General features: G+C 62.7%; 2 protein-coding genes and 1 long non-coding RNA gene across 4 annotated transcripts; 2 read left to right on the forward strand and 1 right to left on the reverse strand.

Moving 5' to 3' along the window:
- Positions 1-152: 152 nt before the first annotated feature.
- On the reverse strand, positions 153-3,211 carry LOC131823147 (uncharacterized). Its single transcript, XR_009350499.1, has 4 exons — positions 3,084-3,211; positions 1,354-1,995; positions 1,029-1,222; positions 153-680 (listed from the first exon to the last, which is right to left on the reverse strand). It is a non-coding gene; the product is annotated as an uncharacterized LOC131823147 (long non-coding RNA).
- MADCAM1 (mucosal vascular addressin cell adhesion molecule 1) lies at positions 2,447-7,092 on the forward strand. 2 transcript variants are annotated; one of them, XM_059159126.1, is made up of 5 exons: positions 2,447-2,888; positions 3,014-3,286; positions 3,711-4,004; positions 5,659-6,069; positions 6,712-7,092. In XM_059159126.1, exons 1-5 carry the CDS (start codon positions 2,828-2,830, stop codon positions 6,819-6,821), a joined length of 1,149 nt encoding a protein of 382 aa, XP_059015109.1. In that variant the 5' UTR covers positions 2,447-2,827; the 3' UTR covers positions 6,822-7,092. The 2 variants fall into 2 exon arrangements, with proteins under 2 accessions (XP_059015109.1, XP_059015108.1); XM_059159125.1 differs by having other exon boundaries at positions 2,449-2,888; positions 3,681-4,004.
- Positions 7,093-8,384: 1,292 nt separating this feature from the next.
- TPGS1 (tubulin polyglutamylase complex subunit 1) lies at positions 8,385-14,999 on the forward strand. Its single transcript, XM_059159128.1, has 2 exons — positions 8,385-8,753; positions 14,201-14,999. The coding sequence occupies exons 1-2, from the start codon at positions 8,416-8,418 to the stop codon at positions 14,736-14,738; spliced, it is 876 nt and encodes a 291-aa protein (XP_059015111.1). The 5' UTR covers positions 8,385-8,415; the 3' UTR covers positions 14,739-14,999.
- Positions 15,000-19,955: the final 4,956 nt, after the last annotated feature.

Below are 19,955 nucleotides of genomic sequence, written 5' to 3' on the forward strand. Positions count from 1 at the left end.
TTTCTCCAGTCTCCTAGAGCTTGTTATGGGCATTTATTTTTTTTTTAATATTTTATTTATTTGACAGAGAGATCACAAGTAGGCAGAGAGGCAGGTAGAGAGAGAGGAGAGAAGCAGGCTCCCTGCTGAGCAGAGAGCCCGATGCCGGGCTCGATACCAGGACCCTGGGATCATGACCTGAGCTGAAGGCAGAGGCTTTAACCCACTGAGCCACCCAGGCACCCTTCTTATGGGTATTTATTAAAGGATCATTCATGAAATATAATAATAAAATAAATAAACAAAATAAGGATCATTTACAGTTTCCGTTCCCTTCCTCCCTGCCCCATCCCTGAGGCCTGCAGAAGCAGGGAGGCCACTGTGGGCTGGGCATGGTCCAGCATGAAACACCCCGCCCTCATGGCTCCAGCCCGCCCCGAAGAAGGCGCTGTGAGCCCCCGACCGACCAGTGGTACCAATGAGGGCAGCTGACCCAGCCCAGGTGAGAAGGGTGTCCCCGGAGGGGATGGGCATCTCTGGGGTACTGGGACCACTGGCCTCTCCTGGGTACCCTCTGAGGAGGCCAGGTTCCCATCACAGCTCTGTCATGGGAGGGTTGAGGCCAGGATGACAGGTCTTGGGGGGGCTGGGACCCTCCATGGGAAGGCGGCTTCCTGCCTCTGGCCACTGAGGACTTCCTCCTGGGTGGGGACAATGCCGGGAAGGGCAAGCTCTGCAGGAAGCCCAGGTTGCTGGGGGGTGGGGGCGGCGTTAGGGGGAGGTAGGGGTGACCTCTGTCCCTGTGGAGGTGGCTGACTGCATGGACTCACCCTCCTGAGGAAGAGACGAGATGGCCCAGCTGCACGGGGGACATGTGGGACCTGCTAGTGCTGGTCTCGGGCCCCTCTCTTCAGGCCCCCGCCCTCCTCAGGCCCCTGCCCGCTCCCTCTTCTGCCACCCTCCCTCCCTCTGTGGCTCTGCTCCCCCTCCCCACCCCGTCTGGTTCTTCCTTGCCTCTGCCCAGAACCCTCTGGGTCTGATCGGCTCACCTGCCCCTTCCTCGGAGCACCTGTGTCACCAGGTCATCCTTCGTGCTCTCTTAGAGCTGTGCGTGTCCTTGAGCGTGAAGGTCGTTATCCACACGGACAGGGCACTTGGAGCCTGAAATAAGCACCATGGAGGCCAGGGATGGGTGGGCGAGGCAGGCGCAGAGAGCTAGGGCCCGCCCTGCAAGGGGCCTTGGCTGGAAGGGAGGCAGGAAGCAAGGTCAGGGGCTGGGAAGAGACCCATTGACCAGGCCCACTGCCCCCTGCCCGGGTTAAGAGCCCAGCTTCCCGAGAAAGGCCCACACCTCCGGCCCGGGGAGGGCCTCACCTAGCAGTCCACCTTCCTGTGCTGCCCTTCCCGGCACAAGCCTGGAGCGGGGGATGGGACCAACGAGAACAGGGCTCTGAGTTCACGCACGTGGACCCTCGCCTCCCCGAGACCTCAGTTTCCCCCCTCTGCTCCAGTCCCTCCTCTTCTGCCTCCGACAATCGAGACACTGAGAAGAGCCAGGCACAGAGCTCATGGGGTTCAACTCTTCATTGTCTGGCTGCCCCTTCCCTTATTCCCAAGCCAGGAAAACTGAGGCACAAGCCACACCCCGAGGCCAACCCCAAGCACACCCTCCACCCTCTTCTTTCTGCATGCCTGCTGTGCGCGGGCTCCCGGGTCGCGCGCTGGGCCGCACAGCACAGGAGACCCGGCTCCAGGACATGGGAAATGTGGTTTCAGGCACACGACTTCGGAGAAAGTAAAATTGGGGTAGGGGGAGTGAAGCTGGTTGGCGAAGGCTCCGAGGAGGCAACATTTGGGCAGAGACGAACAGGGGGAAGACACAGCCACTCCGAGGCCCCGAGGCTTCCGGGTCCCGCGAGGCTCCAGCCCCGGTGAGATTTCGCTCTGGGGTGTTGCTGAAACCACTCTGGGTGCTGGGGGGTATGCGGCCACGAAGGTCCAAGAAATGGGGCCAGGCTGAGGGGCAAGGAGAAAAAGGTGGACAGATTTCTCGGGACTCACTGGTGACGACTGGGAGTGGGCAGCCCGGCCAGAGCCCTTTCCCAGGCTTCCCTGGGGGCCCTCGGTCCCTGTGTGGAGCAGAGCGAGGCAGCCCCCCAACCCTGGGCTCCCAGGACCGCAGCAGCCCTAGCTGTTTCACTGAGGGGAGACAAGCTCAGGGGTAGGCGGTGACTCAGGTCACCTTCACCCCCAGAAGACCCCCACCACCCCCACAAGATCCTCACCCTCCAAGGACCACTCTTCCAGGAGGTTCCACTCCCAGGAAACCCCACCCCTCAGAGGACCCTCTCCCCCACAAGCCCCCCACCCCCATGACCCCACAAACACACCCTCACCCGCAGGAGGCCCCACCCCAGGAGAACCTGCCCCGCCCCCACCGCCTCCGCACTTCCGCGCGGGACGAAGGATGCTCTGGTCGCCCCCCGCCCTGCTCCGCGCTCGGGCCGTGGAGGCTGAGACCGCAGGGCTGTCGAGGCGGCCTGTCTCGGCCGTCCGCTTGGCTCGGACCGCCACCCGGTCCAGTCCCCATCTTCCAACCCTCCGGTCTCTCGGAGCGGAGTCCGCTCACACCTTCCCGCCCCGTCTGTCCTGACCCTGGCCGCGGGGTCCCCGCCAACCCTGGCCCCCAGCCCCTGCCTCTCTGTCGCCTCCAGGGTCGGGCGTCAGGGCGGGAAACGCCCCCGGGAAAGCCCCGGGGAGCAGCCGGAGGACGGGGCGGCGGGAAGCAGCCGGGGCACCACTATTTAAGGCGCGGCCGCGGCGAGCGGAGGACAGAACCGGGGCGAGTATGGAGCAGGGTCTCGCCCTCCTGTTTCCCGTCTTCCTGGGGCTCCTCCAGCGAGCCCAGGGTGAGCAGGGGAGGGGGCTCCGGCGGGGGGGGGGGTCTCGGAGGAGGCCCGGCCGGGGGCGGGGGGCTGGGGGGGGTGCTGGGGCTGGGGGCGGGGGCGGGGCTGAGAGCGCCGTCTGCCCGCAGGTGGGTCCTTGGAGATGGAGCCTCCGGATTCCGTGGTGGCCGTGTCCTTGGGCGGGTCGCAGCAGCTCACCTGCCGGCTAGCCTGCGCCGACCCCAGGAACCCCATGGTGCAGTGGCGGGGCCTGGACACCAGTCTGGGCACCGTGCGGTCGGACGCGCACAGCAGCGTCCTCTCGGTGCACAACGCCTCCCTGTCCGAGGCCGGCACCCGCGTGTGCGTGGGCTCCTGCGGGACCGACACCTTGCTGCGGACCGTGAAGCTCCTGGTGTTCGGTGAGCTTCGTCCCCTCCTGATGCCTGGGCACATTCGGGCCGCCCAGCAGCCCTGTTTTACCTCCAAAACAATACTGCCTTTTCCTGGGAGTCTTCCCAGATTGCCCCCCCGCCCGCCCCAAAGACTGCATCAGCTCCAGCTGAGTCCTCCTGCAACCCACCCCCTCCTCTCCCGTCAACCCTCCTCCCCCTACCTGACCCCCACTCTCTCTGCGTTTGACCTGTCCTCCATACTTGACATTCTAGATACACACGCTGTGGCCACTGGGTCTTCTGGGAACCCAGGCACTAGCAGTCCCCACTCACCTCTTGGCCACACCCCAAGCCCCCTCCCCTCCTCAGGGCCCAGGACTGACCCTGTGGGCTCGCCCCCCCCCACACCCTCTGTCCACAGCATTTCCAGACCAGCTGACTGTCTCCCCAGTAACCCTGGTGGCCAGGCGGGACCAGGAGGTGGCCTGCACCGCCCATAACGTCACACCTGCCAACCCTGAGGCCCTCTCCCTATCCCTGCTCCTGGGGGACCAGGAACTGGAGGGGGTGCAGGCCCTGGACTGGGATGTGGAGGAGGAGCCCCAGCAGGGCGAGGACCAGCTGCTCCGAGTAACACAGCGCTGGCTGCTGCCCCCGCTGGAGACCCCCACCCCACTCACCCTCCACTGCCGGGCAACCATGAACCTGCCTGGCCTGAGGCTGAGCCACCAGCGGGCCATTCCAGGTGAGTCTCTGGGGTTCTGGCCAGCCTGCACACAGTGCCGCAGGAAGTAGGTGAATTCCCCCCACCCAGCTCCTGTGAGCCCTCATGAGTGGTGCCCAGGAGCTCTTCTGGAATCCTGGCTCCGCACCCCCCCACCGTGTCCCCATCTAGACAGGTCACAATATCTACAGTAGGGGGGAGCCCCAAATGCCTCCAGTATGATATTCCTCATGAGTTTATTCAGCTGTTCAACAGGTTAACTGAGCACCTTCCCTGTGTCAGACCCCCTGAGGTCCTGTCCTGCTCTGCTCACAGTCCTCCAGAGCTCCTCCCTCTGGGTAAAAACGCAAATCCTCCTATGTCCACAGGGCCCTGAACCACCTGCCCTCACCATCTCCCTCTCCCCACCCTCACTCTGCTCCAGCCACATGAGCCTCCCAGCTGCTCCTCCAAGAGGTTAGGCTTGGTCCTGCCCCAGGACCTTTGCATATGTTCCACCCTCCACTGGGAATCTCTTCCCCCAGCTCTGTCCATTGCTCCCTCACTCGCCTTCCCGGTGAGGCTTCTTCCGACCTGTCTAAATGGTCAACCTGTCCTTACTGCCTCTTACACATGGATGTGGACACACACATATGCACACACGGGAGCCCTTTCTCCTCCTGTATGTTTTTTTACACCTTTTTAACAATATCTGGCATCCTGCATTTTCTGCTCATTTTCTCCATTGTCTGTAACCCCTACTGTTGGCTTCACTGAAAAAGAAATATGTCTGGTTCATGGCTATGTCCGCAGTGACTACAGTGCCTAGCGCTCAGTAGGTGCTCAACACGTGTTCTGGTTGGATGGATGAGACCACAGTGCCTAGCGCTCAGTAGGTGCTCAACACGTGTTCTGGTTGGATGGATGAGACCACAGTGCCCAGCACATAGCAGGTGCACAACAACCACTTGCTGAATGAGTGAACAAGTGAAAACATTTAACTTGGGGCTGAGGACCCAGTAGGTGCTTGGTTCAAGTCAGACATTATTAATTTAACAAACATCTAAAGTAAGACAAGTGTTGTTCACATCATGAAGCCACCGGCATCCTCTCACTAAAAAAGCACAAATTCCTTCTCTCCATGAAACTCGTTACTGTCCTTGGGGCCGTCAGGTGTGGGGATGGAGCAAGAGAGCTCCCAGTGGACAGGAAGTGGGGGCAGGGAGAGCGCGGTGGGAGCGCACAGAGAGGCCTCTGGATTTGAAAGACGCTTCATGGTAGGGTGTACAAATCCCTCGGATCCTCAGTCTCCCGGGCTGTACCACCAAGGACGGAGCACGCCTTCCGTTTGCCAGGGAGCACTTCCCCTCCCCCACCTCCCAGTCCTGTAGTTTGTAAAGCCCAGTACTGCCTCACCCTGCACTCGGATCAGTCTCCGTGGCCGCTCCCAGGATGGGTGGTTCACACCCCCTCCGCGTTGAGGAAACTGCAACGCAGACGTTCGGAAACTCACTCAGAGTGGGGAGGGGACCAAGGCAGACCCTGCCCCCGCTCCTCCCCACTGGGATACCCTTCCATTTGTCCAAGAGGCCCTGGGTGGGGCTTCAGCCCTTCTGGTCCAACTCTGTGGTCTAAATGGAGAGACGAACAGAAGAGGAGCCTGGGGCAGGAGAAAACCCAACACCCTGTTTTCCAGTCCTGCACAGCCTGACCTCCCCGGAGCCCCCTGTCGAGACCTCTCCCGAGGCCACCCCAGAGCTGAGCTCCACTAGCAGCTCCAGGAGTCCTGGACCCCCACCCAGGAACAGCAGCTCCGGGAGTCCTGGACCCCCACCAGGGAACAGCTCGAACCGGCCCTGCCGCCCAGAGATCCACCAGTCTCCAGCCGCAGGGGGTCTGGAGCTACTTTGTCAGGCGCTCTGTGACCCCGGTGTGGCTGTGGGCTGGACCCAGGCCCCGGGGGGTCTGGAAGCCTACCAGAGACGGGAGGCTGGGGCCCAGGCTTGGCTGAGCGTGCCCTGGGCCGGCTGCTGCTCTGAGGGCTGGTTTCAGTGTCGCCTGGACCCAGGGGGACAGATGGCCAGCCTCTACCTGGTCCCAGAGATCTGTGAGTTCTGGGGGCTCGGGAGGGGCCTGGGGGAGCCTCAGAGGGAGGGAAGCCCAGGATCAAGACCTCAGACAGGGAATGGGCCTGCTCAGATTCAGTGTCCCCAGCTGTCCCGTGGGCTTCCCTTACGGTGGAAGGTGACAGTCACTTGGCACTGTGAGGGCTGCAAATTTCAGAGACTACGTTTCACAGTGATCTGTAAACCCTGATCTTTACACCCCACAACAGTTTGTAGGATACGAATAGAACAGAGCCACTCAGGTCATTTCAAATTTTCTAGTAGCCACATTTAGAAGTACAAACGAGATATTTTACCTTCTTTTCTCTTAAAAAAAAAAAAAAACTAATTGGTCAACATGTGGTGTGTAATTTACACGGATAGCAGGGGACATTCAGACTAGCCGGGCATGGGGGACGGCCATGTCACTTCCAACTAAAAGGTCCTATGTACCTTTCAAAAGATCCATTCTGGAGTCGTCTGGATATTTCAGCAGTTTTTGTACACTCCAAAAGACGCCCTAAACCATGAATTCCTCTCTAAAATCTCAGGGAACTCGGCCAATGGGAAGCCCCTAGCAGATTCTGCTGAGCTTTTCCCCCACACCTGCAATCAGGTGCTCACGGCTCCGCTTCCTTCTCCAGGCTGCCAGACAACACCCCCAGCCCTGTGGACAGGCAGCTTGGTGCTGGGGCTGCTCTTCTTGGGATTCCTTGCCCACCGGCTACGGAAACGCTGCAGGCCTGCTCAGTGACCACCCAGCCCCCCAGTTGCTTGGGGCCCCCTGCCCCACCTAGACTGGGCTGAGGGGGACTGGCCGGGCCCCTCCTGAAGTGGCCTGCCTTTCCTGCCACACCTTTGCAGCCAGAGGACGACTGCAGGCTTCTGGACCTACGTGGTGGAGAGCTGACCATAACCCCCTAACCCTGATGGCCAGCCTCTGAGATCCCCCTCAGTGGGACCCTTGAGGACCCACCCCCCCAGTGGTCCAGAGCTGGAGAATAAAGAGCATCTGGTTTGCCTCAGTGGTTTCTGGGGTGTTACAAGGATTTCACTGTCTGCACTGGGCGACTGCCCTAAGATGAGGACAGACAGGACGCAGACCCTGGCTTGGCCCGGGCTGGAGGAAAGGGAAAAACGCAGTGCAGGCTCTGCTTGGGGTGGGCAGAACACAAAGGCTTGTGCCTTTCCCCGGATGGGAGAACAGCTCAGGGATAACTAGAAGTCCTCGAAAGAAGTGGGGGAAGGGGGCGCCTGGGGGGCTCAGTGGGTGAAGCCGCTGCCTTCAGCTCAGGTCATGATCTCAGCGTCCTGGGATCCCCCATCGGGCTCTCTGCTCCGCAGGGAGCCTGCTCTCTGTCTGCCTCTCTGTCCACTTGTGATCTCTCTGTCTGTTAAATAAATAAAATCTTTAAAAAGGGGGGGGGGGTGAGGCGGGGGGCGAGGGGGGGGGTGGACAGCGTGGACAAAAGCCACCGAAGCGGCTTGCTGAAGGCTATGTTCTCTCTCTCGGGGTGGCTTGGGGGCCGAGTCGGTCGGGTGGGGCAGAGGCGAGGAGGGCTGGGAGCAGACGAAAGGCTGCCGATGCCGGGGTTCCGCCCGCGGGCACTGGGGCGCCCGGCAGGGTTCAGAGCGGCAGAGGCTGCGGTGCGAGAAAGACCCCTCGGGTGCGGAGGGGAGGTAACAGCACGGGACGGGGCCGGGGCCGGGGCCGGGGCCGGGGGCCGGGGGACGGGGCCGGGGCCGGGGGACCTCGGGCCGAGCACCCCTTCGGCGAGCCGACCCCCGAGCTCAGCCTGGCGGGCGGCGGGCGGGGAGAGAAGACCTCCCCCCACCGGGGGGAGCCGTAAACTCAGAGGCAGGTCGGACCGGGCTGAAGGCCTGACGGTGCACAAAGGCCCGAGGAACACCGGAAAGCGGAGCGGGCTCGGCGCTCCGTCGCGGCCTCGGAACAGTCCCCGCGCGCGCTCCGCTGGGCTTCCCGGATCTCCAAGGAGACTGGTTGCTAGGGGACCATGCTAATGAGGGACTCGCCCGCTATCAAGATGGCGGGCAACCCGGCTTCAGGCCAAACACCATGCCCGATCCTGAAGAGCCATCTTGGAGTCTGGCAAAACTCAGGTTCCGCGCTTGAGCCTGGAGAGCTAACCGGCGCACGCAAAGCGGAACCCGGAGAAATGATGCCCATTAGAACCTAGTGCGGGGTGGTAAGTCGCCTGTTCCACTCATTTGCCAGAGTCTTCCGGTGGGATCCCGGCGCCTTCCGCCCTTAGCCAAGATGGCCGCCCCGAGGCGCCCGCGCACTGTGGAGTACGGCGGCGCTTCCGGTCCCGCGGCCCTCACGGAAGATGGCGGCGGTGGAGAAGCGGCGGCCGGCAGTGGCTGCGGTGGCCGGTTTCACCGACAGCGGCCGGCCGGCCGCGTCCCGCACAGCAGCAACGGCCGAGAGTGAGGAGGACTTCCTGCGGCAGGTCGGCGTGACGGAGATGCTGCGCGCGGCCCTGCTGAAGGTGCTGGAGGCGCGGCCCGAGGAGCCGATCGCCTTCCTGGCGCACTACTTCGAGAACATGGGCCTGCGCTCGCCCGCGGACGGCGGCGCCGGGGAGCCCCCGGGCCAGCTCCTGCTGCAGCAGCAGCGCCTGGGCCGCGCGCTGTGGCACCTTCGCCTGGCTCACCATTCCCAGAGGTGCGGGGGCGGGCCGGGGGCGGGGGCGGGGCGGGCCGGGGGTGGGGCGGGGCGGGGGTGGGGCGGGGCGGGGCGGGGGCGGGGCGGGGCGGGCCGGGGCGGACGCGAGCCCCGCGTGCTGCCTGCGGACGTGCTGGGCCCGGTAGTCCCCCTGGCGCCGGCTGGACCCCGACCGCGGGCGCTCCGGCTTTGGGGGGCCTCTCTGCAGGAGCCGGGGCCCCTCCAGCCCGCCTCACTGTTGGGAATTCACGGGGCCCAGAGAGGACCCAGAGCCACAGGGCTAGTCCTCCGAGCCGAGGATTTCCTAAATGCCTCGTTGCTGGCGTCGCTGCCCATCCATTAAGCCGGAAAGCGGGTGTTACAGGGCTGGGCCGAGCACACTGAGAGCAGCTCAGTCACCCGAGGCCCGTACCCCCGGAGGCAGCCCCCAGCGGGCAGCGGACTGTCCAGAAGGAGGCCAGCCTCACGCCCAGGAAAGGGGCTGCAGGGACTAGGCGGGCAGGTGCCCTGGCCTGGAGGCCGTGCAGCTGCGCTGTGGGACTCACCGGCTCGTCGGCCTTACCCGGGCTGAAGCTGGGGGGGGGGGGGGTGGCACCTCCCCCCCACACGTGCCCCCCAGCAGTTGCGAGCCCACGAAAGGTGATGGAGGAATATGTATTGAACAGACGATCCACGTCAGATATCTGGGTTGAGCTTTCCAAACGCCGAGCAGGTGCGGTCGTGAGTGGATGTGGGTGCCCTGGGACTGGCTGCTGGGGAGGGGTCCCCAGAAGCGGAACCTGAGGCAGCATTCATGTGTGGGTAATTTATAAGGCAGTGCTCCCGGGAGAACCCTGGAAGCGAATGTTCCAGCCTGGTCACCAGGGGGTTGTGCCCTCCCCCTGCTTCCAGCACCTGCCTACCTTTAGGCAGCCCTCCCAAGAGAGTCGCAGGTACAGGCCATAAGGACAGCACTGGGAAGCTGGGGAGGGATCCCAGGTATGGGAAGGGGATGGAGGGCGGGCATCTGAGCAGAGTGTCCATGTGCTCTGAAGTCCTACGTTGCTGGGTTTGCAGGGGCAAGGGTGGGAAGAAAGTATGCAGAGACAGCCCTAGGCCATCCGTGGGGCTGTCCATTGAGGCGGGAGGTCACTGATTTGGGGGGAAGTTTCCAGGGTTTTGGGGGACTCGTAGGTCAGGCGGCGGGGAGAACCTTGCAGCTGGAGGATGGAGAGGTGGGTCTGCAAGTGGGACAGGCGGTTATCAGCCAGGAGGGGTTGTGAAGGCCTCAGGAGAACTGAGAAGAGCCCAGGACCCAATCCTGAGGAGCCCCAGCCTTGGAGAACCCATAAAAAAGCATGATCAGGCCAACCAGACATGAAGGAGGGACAAGAAGAGAATGTCATCGCAGGACATCGTCCAAAGGGGAAAAGTCATCAGTGGCTGGGCCACCATGTACAGTTGTTCAGGCCAAACACTGCACAAGCCACTCATCGCACAAGCCGCTCACCTATAGACAGTCACAAACAAAGATATGTCTATGAAGGTTTTTTGTTTGTATGCTTATTTGTTTTTTAGATTTTATTTATTTGACAGAGAGAGACACAGCAAGAGAGTGAACACAGGCAGGGGAGTGGGTGAGGGAGAAGCAGGCTTCCTGTCAAGCAGGGAGCCCATGCAGGTCTCGATCCGAGCCAAAGGCAGACACCGAACGACTGAGCCAACCAGGTGCCCCTCTATGAAGGTTTTTTTGTGGAGTTTTTTCCTAATTCACATAGAGGCCCTTTGTGGGCTGGCAGCAGTCCTGTGTCCAGCAGCCCACAGATGCAGGCTGTTAAGTGTCTGTTGGGCTTAGGGCCAGGAGAGCTGTATTACATGTGCTGTAACAAATGTCCACAAACTCAGTGGCTTAAAGCAACAAAAATGTGGGGCGCCTGGCTGACGGAGTGGGTGGAGCAACTCTTGATCTCAGAGTTTGAAGTTCAAGCCCCTATTGGATGTAGAAATTAGGGGAGGGTCCCTCCTGCTTCTCCCAGCTCCCAGGGCTCCAGGTGTCCCGAGGCCTGTGGCCACATCGCCCCAGTCTCCTCCTCTGTGTCTCTGTCTTTTACTTTCTCTTCTAAGGACATTTGGATTTAGGGCTACCTCATCTCCATATCCCGGACAAAAGACACCCGCAAAGACCTTGTTTCCTAATAAGGTCACCCTCACCGGTTCCAGAGAGACGTGCCTCTTGGGGGGACAGGTCTCACTGCCCTGCAGGGGTGTTGGAGCCCTCACCTGGAGGCACTTTGGAGCTGTGGGGCTGCGGAGGGTGGAGTGAACCTGGGAGTGGTGGCGCTAGGGGCGGTGATGCCCGAGCCCCTGCACTCTCCTGCTATCTCCAGAGACAGAGCCAGGGGCCAGCTCAGCCGACAGGGGCCCCATCGGGAGCCCCTGGACCTAGCCCAAGGGGCCAACAGCAGAAGCCAGGCCTGGCCAATGTGGGAAGCAGGTGCCCCTGTGACGTGGAGTGTCTGGGCCCTCTCAGGGCTGATCTTGAGCATCTCATCCGTACCCAAGATGCAGAGAGAAGTCCTCCAAAACCCCTTCTCCTCTGTGCGCAGATCAGAAGTGGTGTTCTCTGGGAGGTGGTGGCCCAGGGTCCGGTGGGCCACCCCCTGCCAGCCTCAAAGCCCCAAGGACATAAAAACCATGTTTGTGAGACTTGCTGAGGGCCACGTGGCCACCAGGGGGCAGAGCCAGCGCGAGCTGGACGGTGTGGCCCCCCATCCCCCGAGGCCCCTGAGCCTTCCCGTTGCCTGGGTGCCTTCCTCTGCAGGCCCCCCGGGGATCTGGGAAAACCTCCCTCCAAGGGCACCACCGAGTCCAGGTTCCTCCCGGGCACCGTGGGGTGCTGAGCGGCCTCCCTGGCCTCCACCCACCCGGGGATGACCCCCAGAAGTGCGCCCAGACCTCACTGGGAGCCGCCGGGGGACGGCCCCATGGAGGGCCCATGGTGTAAAGGGAATGGTTTCCGTGCCTCACCCCGGAAGCGTTCTATGCACACCCACACGGGTGTTACGTGAGCAAATGCTCACACTCTAGTGCCCCGGGTACGGGCTGACATGGCGGAGCCCTCGGTGCCAGCCCAATCCCCGCATCACAAACGGAAGCCAAGTCCCAGAGCACCACGACCCGGCAGACAGAGCGGGTGCGCCCTGGGGGCCGCCAGGAGCAGCGTGGGAGTCCCCGGGGGACTGCGGCACCGGCTAGTGGTCAGGAGTCCCCTTCCTCGGCGTCTTGCCCTCCAGCTCCTACTTCGTGCAGCTGTGGTTGCCGCTCTGCGCGTCTGCCCGCCCCCCGAGGCCGGGACTGTCGTGGGCGGCCTGCCGAGGCCTGCCCTGGTGGCAGCTAACGCCGAGGATGCAGGGCCACCTCCGCGTGTCAGGCCCTGTGCTAGGTACTTGGCCCTTGAGAACCCTGAGAGGCAGGAATGGGGACCTTCGCTCTGGAGTGATGAGAACCCAAGGGTGGGGCCAGCTGAGAGCTGGGGACAGAGCTGTGCTCCCAGAGGGCGTTCACGGGAACCAAGACCACCATGGCACCGGGGCTTTGCTGTCTGGGTCCCAGCCTCTAGGGAGGAGGGAATTCGCCCCCGTCGGGGGCCGGCCAGGCTGCTGGAGAGGAGGCATCGCGGCCCGGAGTCGGATGAATCATGGACCGTGGTTGCATGGGGACGAGCTGCACCACGTGGCAGCCACAGCTCTGGGACTTCAGTGGCCCCGACACAAAGGACTGCTGCCCACACCCGGAGCCAGAGGCCACAGGGGTGCGCCCGAGCATGGCCCGGGGCAGCGGACTGCTCAGAACTTGCCTTGGATGTGGACCACGTGTGGCTCCCACGCCCACCTCTCCGCAGAGTCAAGTCCTGTGGCCCGCCCGCCCCTCGAGGGGTGGCCGGTCTTCAGGAGGCCACTGGGCCCTCCCCACCCACACCAGCCGGGGCAGCCTGCACCCCCATCGGGCAGGGCAGTGTGGTAGGCTGTGGTCTCTGTCTCCTGTCCTGGGGCTAGTCTGTCACGCCTAGGGCTCGGACCGAGGCCCGGGAGTGTGCATCTTCAGAAGGCGGGCAGACCCTGAGCCGCGGCTGAGTTCCGGACAGACCCACACCGCCTGGCACACTTGCCATCTGCTGCCCTCTGAGGCTGCCGGGCTGGGGGTGGCTTGTTAGTCAGGGATGGGCAGCAGGCAGAGGCCCTAGTGACCGCCACGCTTGTTCACAGCAGACCTCCGACCCTTCCTGGGGAGGAGCTTCAACCCCGTTCGAGGCCTCAGCCTGCTAATGCGGTGGCGGTGACGAAGGTCACGAGGCGTGAGTGCCGTCCAGCGACCTTCACCCTTCACGGCACTGGTCTCAGGGACCCCGAGTCCCAGCACAGCACGAGGGCCCCACGACGAGAAGAGAAAGGAGTTTATAGCCAGGCGGGCTGAGGGTGCAGCCCCAGCTGGGAGGGAGGCTCCCCAGGCTCCTGTTCTCGGACTTCTGGGTGGCGGCTGCCTCTGCTGATGGGCAGAGCTCACGGGGCAGCCCGCGCACCCGGCAGCCCCCACGGGGCAGCCCAGCGCAGACCGGGCTCCCGGCTTGCCGGCCCACGGGAAGATAAGGCAGGATTCCCAGGTCACGCGGGAGGTGAACAGGGCCGCAGTGAGCCTTCTCTCCCTAGGGGTCACGGTAGAAATGCTGAAGGGCCACCAGTCCAGTGAGGGAGTGAGACGTGGGGCCGACACTAACACCCGTGCTCCCCGCATCTGCTCCTGAGGCTCACAGCACAGCACAGCCGCGTCCTGGGGCCTCGGGCGCAACGCGGGGCAGAGCCGTGCCCACCGCACAGCCGATGGCAGGCGGACAGACAAGGACACGTTGTATTTTGGTTTCGTGAGTGGTCCCTGTTGCAGCCATTCAGCTCTGCGTTTGCAGCAGGAAGGCCACCGCAGGCTGGATGAGGCCACGTGCCAATAAAACTTTATCTACAAGATGGGCCATGGGCTAGATACGACCCATGCGCGTAGCGTGCGGACTCCCGGGCTGTGGGACTGTGGGAGCATGCCACACCGTGTCGGGGCACTGGGAGCTGTACAGAAACTCCCTGACGTGGGCTCATGGGCTGACGTTTGAAACTTCATCACGAGGACGTCTTACGTTAAGTCAGATGGTGGTAACTGCCCTGAAGATAAAGAGGGGGTGAGGGCCCTGGAAAGGGGACACTTGAGCAGAGTCGGAGGAGCTGGAGGAGCCATGGGGAGACGTGGGGGAAGGGCACACCAGCCAAAGGACTCGGCCTTTGCAAAGGTCCTGGGGCTGGACCAGGCCTGGTTTGCTGGAGGAAGACAGGAGGGGACGGGCACTTGGGGCTGGCGGGCGGGGCAGGGGGCCGTGGGCGGTCCTCGGCTCTGCCCAGCTGGGCCAGCGCTGCATCCTCTCACAGGACAGCCTTCAACAACAACGTCAGCGTGGCCTACGCGTGCCTGAGCGCCAGCGGGCGCAAGAAGAAGCCGGGGCTGGACGGGCGCACCTACAGTGAGCTGCTCAAACGCATCTGTCGGGACGGGGAGGCCCCTGAGGAGGTGGTGGCGCCCCTGCTGCACAAGATCCAGTGCCGGGACCACGAGGCCGTGCCGCTGGACGTCTTCCGCGCTGGCATGCTCACCTGCTTCGTGCTGCTGGAGTTCGTGGCACGGGCCGGCGCCCTCTACCAGCTGCTGGAGGACCCCACCCTGGCTGTGGCTGACCGGCGCGTGGGCCAGGCCGTGCTGGACACCCTGGAGGGGGCCCTGCAGGCCAGCGACGCGGCCGCCACACCCTCCCGCTACCTGGAGGCTACCTCACGCCTGGGCCCCGACAGCCTGGCACTGGCCATGGACCGCGCACTGGGGGCTCGGCGGCCCGGCTCCCCGATGACCCGGGAGGAGTTCCTGGAGAAGGCTGCTGCCCTCTTCATTGCCAAGGTCAAGCCGGTGGCCTGAGCCACGCACGCCTTACCTGCCCCTCCTCCACCTGCACAGCTGGGGGCTGTGCGAGGACCGGCTCCTGGGCGGAACCCCCGTCTGGGACCAGGACCGGAAAGTCCCCGCATGCGGGGCGCAGGGAGTCCCCCCACCCCCACCTTCCAGCCTGGACTCGTGCCCCTTCAGAGGGGAGGCCGAGGGTCCCAGGAAGTGGCACCCCCTCCCCGCAGTCCCACAAAGTCCCCTCTCGACAGTAATAAAGTCTGTTCTCCAGGCTGACCTGGAGTGTGTGTGTGCTCCCCTACCCATGCCCGTGTCTACTGAAATGCTTCTCCATCCAGCACGTCCAGTGCTGCCTGGGGGCAAGGCCGGCCGCCTGGGAACGCCAGGGCGCCCCTGGACTCTGCTTTACGGAAGTAGAGGGCTACCAGGTGCCCAGGACCCACACCCCTGGAGCCCAGGAGGCCCTGCTCTCCACAAGTACTCCAGCCTATTGCTTGCAGCCTAGGCCTCAGGGTCCCTGGCTGTCAACGGAAGAGGTCAGCTGGGCAGGTCGTTGTGGCCGTGATGGTGGAAATGGCCAAGGTGTGAGCACTGCGAGGTCTTATGTGCCCTCTGAGGACTGCCCGAGTAGGGTGGGTGGGGCGGGGAAAGCACGGCCCGGAGAGGTGAAGGTCCACCCCCCCAGCAAAGGGCCCCTCGGGAACCCGCACGCCACGCGACCACCACCTGCCGTCGGCCCACCCAGAATCCACACGCGCCCACGAACTTCGTCCCGGCCCCCACGGGGCATCCCTCCTCCCACCCAAGGGGATGGTTTCTTCCACAAGGCATCCCGCCCGGAGCAGGAGGAGGGAGGCTAGGGGCAGACGCCCAGCCCAGAGGATCGCCGGCTGGTCACTTCACTCGCGTGGCTCAGCGACAGCTCCAGCAGGTGGGGCCCAGGACTGAGTGAGGGAAGCCCCATGGGAGTTTACAGCCTTTCCACCGCTGCTGGCAGGGACCTCCTCTCTCCATTTCCCAGTACCCACCCCCCCATCCCCGCACAGGCCAGGCCATCAGGGAGCGGGGGAGCTGTGGCTGCTGTTTTCCAAAAACAACCCCAGCAGGACTCCTGTTCCCACTCGCTCTGGCAGAACTTCCCCTACTCCCCCTCGGAAAGGGGTCAAGATGTGGACTCTACTTTCCCTTTCCTTGGACTTGGGTGGCTCTCATGACTTTACTGAATTTCCACGGCGAGGTCAGAAAATGTGGCACATACTACGGCCAGCAGGGCTCACCCACGCACCCGGGAGCCCCTGCGAGGAAGATTGGGACCCGGGCGGGGGCTGCTCTGCAGACTCACGGACTGAACAAGTAACTGTTTCCAGCTGCAAAGCTGTGGGTCGTCTGTCCTGCAGAGATAGGCTCCTGGAAGACTCACGAAAAGCGCCAGCTCAGCGCATCAGGGCCGTCACTGCTCTGCTCTGCCGTGGCCCCACGAGGGAGGGGCACCCAACTTGTCTGTACCGTGGCTGCCACGGGGCTGGGCAGCAGCGAGAAGCAAGCGTCAGGCCTGCAGACAGGCAGACCACCTGTGTCACGTGCACACCTGTCCCAGAAGCCAACACAGGGATCGGGGGCAGGCAACTCCCTGGAGACTCAGGGGCCAAGGCCACCTCCAGTCAGCTCCGTGGCCCCCGGAGGTGGCTCCTCCTTCCTAGTCATCAGAAGCCAGGGTGGGCATCGTGTGGCGGGCGCCTCCCCTGCGCAGGGGAGCTGCATAGCCCTGGAGGCTCCCCCCATCCTTGTGGCGCAGGAGTTGCCCATGAGTGAGGACCAGGGCATACGGGAGCCAGCCCCCTTGTCTCAGATGTCTTTGGTGCAGCTCAGGCTCCAGGGCCCCCCCGGATCAGACAGAGGCCAGCTCCAGCCAGGACCACGGCCCCCACGGCCTCACCGGGTCTCCTGGCTGCTTGATCTGGGGTCCAGAAGTCCCGTGCGCCATGATCCTGGATGGATCTCTGCCAGCCGACAGAGTCCTCAGAAGCTGACATGAACCCCTTCCCTGGACGTCACAGTAGCGTGGACCATGGAACCCTATGAACCTCCCCTTCCAGCAGCCCCCCTCCCCGCTCTCCACGTGCACTGGCCCTGCCCATAGCGCTTCCCCAGCTCCTCCTCCCTCTTAGCACCTCACCAGCCCACAGCAGCAGTGACCGCCTGGACCCCTGGACCCCGTGGGTCCGCACATCCGTAGCTTGGGTCCCTTGCCCAGCCCTCAAGAGCAAACCGCCAGCTGGCTGTCCTCTGGAAAGGTCCCAAGGACATCCCAGGCCTGCTGTACCCAGGACAGACCCTCCAGTCACCCTCCCGACACTGGGGCTCCCCTGGGGCTTGTGGTATCCATAGAAGCTCCTGGGCCACGGCGGTCCGGGGCTGGCCAGATGCCTCCTCCTGCCCCGTCACCTGGCCCTCTTCGGCCCCCTGCCCAGCCCACCCCCCCATCCAAGTGCTCCAGGAACCCTGTGCTCAGCCCTGGGACTTTTTTCTACGGTGGCTGAGCTGGGAGTACCTGGATCTGAATTCCGTCCCCACAAGTCGGATGAAAGAAGCCAGCACTGAAGCAGGCAGACCCGGGGGACTCTCCAGCTTCTTCTCCGGCCTGGGCCCCCCACTCGGCCCCAGGCACCCTGGCCTCCACCGCGGGGCTGTTGTACGTGCGATTCACTCTCTGTCACACTGTTCCTCCCGTCCCGTGGGCCACGCTTCCTCACTCCACTCTGGTCTCTGCTCAACGCCACCTCCTGAGGGACCCCTCCCGAGGGACCTCTCTCCAGAAGGTGCTCCCCTGCCCCCACCCCTGCGAACGCTCACCCGCACTGTCTTCACAGCTCCTGTTGCTACTGAATTTCCAGCCTGTTTATGACTCTCTCCCTGGCTCCCCAGGCTGAGGGCTTTGCTGGTTTTCGCCACCGCTGCACCCCAGCACCTAGATTTCTGCACAGAAGCTGGCTCACAGACGTAAGTGGATTCAGTTGTTGCGGCTGTTGTACCAAACCACCACACACGGACCGTCTGACAGTTCTGGGCTCAGAGGCCCTAAAACCCCGGCCCCAGGTGGACCTGGTTCCTGCCTCCCAGAGGCCTCACCTCGCCCGCCCGCCCACAGCCCCCCTCCCCCATCCTCACCACCAGCCTTGGTCCATCTCTCGGACTCTGACCCTCTCAGTAGGGGGCCCACCAGTATTACCCAAGATAATCTCTTACCAAGTTTTTTTTTTGTTGTTTTGGTTTTTTCTTAAATGCTAGCTCTGCACCCAACGTGGGGCCTGAACTCAGGACCCTGAGATCAAGAGTCGCACACTCAGGGCTCCTGGGTGGCTCAGTTGGTTTAGCATCTGCCTTCGGCTCAGGTCACGATCCCAGGGTCCTGCTCAGTCCCTCGCCCTCTGCCCCTCTCTGAAACTATAACATCTTAAAATATAAATAAAAAGCCTTGCACGCTCTACTGATTGCAAGCCGGGCACCCCTTCCCATCTCAGTTTTGTTTTTTTCTTTTAAGATTTTACTTATTTGACAGAGAAAGAGTGAGCAAGGGAGGGAACACAAGCAGGGGGAGTGGGAGGGAGAAGCAGGCTTCCCGCTGAGCAGGGAGCTCCACCCCAGACTCTGAATCAGGACCTGAGTGGAGGCAGATGCGGCCACACCTTCTCAAGATTCTTAATCTTATCTGCAAAGTCCCTTTTGTCCTGGAAAGTGACATAATCACAGGCTGAGATTAGGACGTAGGCAGCCGTGGGGGCATTATTTTCTACCAGAACCCAGCCCCAAGGGCGCAGCCAGAAGGAGGCGGAACTGGCCTTGAAGCCGGTTCTGGTGCCCACAGAGCACACCAGGCCCGAAGCCTTTGTCTCTGGACTCCAGGTCCCCGCCCTTGAGGCCGAATTCCCTCCCCACCCCCCCTCCTCCCCCCCCTGCACCCTTCTGCTTCACCCCTGCACACACACACCCCCACCCCCCCACCCCCGCCTCCTGAGATCAGGTCTTCCTTCTCAGCAGGCAGAATGGCAGCCACAATGTCCATAACCTCTTTTTTTTTTTTTTTAAAGATTTTATTTACTTATTTGACAGAGATCACAAGTAGGCAGAGCGGCAGGCAGAGAGAAGAGGAAGCAGGCTCCCCGCTGAGCTGAGAGCCCGGACACGGGGCTGACCCTGAGACCATGACCTGAGCCGAAGGCAGCGGCTTCACCCACGGAGCCACGTAGGCGCCCGTCCAAAACCTCTTGAGGAGCCACAGGAAAGCGTCTCAGACGTCAGCTCATGTAACTCTTCGAACAGAGAAGCTGGGACTCAGCTTAGCCTCTGAAGACCATCTCTAAGGCGGCCACAGAACTTCCATCGGACGCAGGCTCTTCTGTGACATGTAAGGGAAGGCCCAAGTCAGACCGACTGAGGAGAAGAAACTTATCAGTCTGCCTTTTGGGGGCTTTCAGGGAAGGCCAGCCCAGCTGGATCTGGGAGCACACACAGGGTTATGGCACTTTCTCCTCCAGGGACTCAGGTTCCTGAGTGCCAAGCAGGTTCACAAGGCTTGTGGTGATGAGAAGGCCCCATTTCTCCAGGCCCAGGCCCTCCCAGCTCAGCCACTGGGGCCCCGTGTTCTCTGAAAAAGTCCCAGAGTCCCATCTTACTAGATGAGCCACGTGCCGTTCCTAATCCAACCCACGGCAGCAAGGGACCCGGAGTGCTCTGGGGATTGGGTGACCCTCCCTACAGCCACGGTTCGGAGGGCCGTCCAATCTGAACCTTACAGACTAAGAATGGGATGCCCCCAAGAGAAAATCGAGATGCTGTGGACAGAGGACAGACAGGCAGAAACCCCTGATGACCAGCACCCCAGAACATTTCAGAGCCCAAGGAGCAGACTTTCCTGGGGGCTGAGGCCCCATGGGGCACCTGCTAGAGCACCTCCCTTTTCCTTTCCAGAACCAGCCCCCCACCCTATGCTTTGTGGGGATGTGGGGCTGACATAGGGAGATCCTGGGAAACCTGCCTGGGACAACCACGGTTAGTTCTAAGTCCTATTTACTGACAAGCTGCCACAGGGCGGACGTCGGTGCTCTAGGCAGAGAATGACGGTGAGAACACCTGGAACCCTTAGCAAAGCACACCGACCTTGCCACCCACAAGGGGCCTGCTCCAGGTCCCCCAGGGTGCAGGGCAAAGGTGAGCCAGTCAAGGCCCCGGCCC

This window comes from Mustela lutreola, chromosome 2 (genome assembly GCF_030435805.1).
Source record: "Mustela lutreola isolate mMusLut2 chromosome 2, mMusLut2.pri, whole genome shotgun sequence".
Taxonomy (NCBI): Eukaryota; Metazoa; Chordata; class Mammalia; order Carnivora; family Mustelidae; genus Mustela; species Mustela lutreola.

Bases quoted from the DNA above. Each gene is read 5' to 3' on its own strand.
- TPGS1 (XM_059159128.1), top strand. From the start codon at position 8,416: ATGGCGGCGGTGGAGAAGCGGCGGCCGGCAGTGGCTGCGGTGGCCGGT. The intron at 8,754-14,200 runs GTGCGGGGGCGG...ATCCTCTCACAG, and splicing joins CTGGCTCACCATTCCCAGAG to GACAGCCTTCAACAACAACG.
- MADCAM1 (XM_059159125.1), top strand. From the start codon at position 2,828: ATGGAGCAGGGTCTCGCCCTCCTGTTTCCCGTCTTCCTGGGGCTCCTC. The intron at 3,287-3,680 runs GTGAGCTTCGTC...CTCTGTCCACAG, and splicing joins CGTGAAGCTCCTGGTGTTCG to CATTTCCAGACCAGCTGACT. The intron at 4,005-5,658 runs GTGAGTCTCTGG...CCTGTTTTCCAG, and splicing joins CCACCAGCGGGCCATTCCAG to TCCTGCACAGCCTGACCTCC.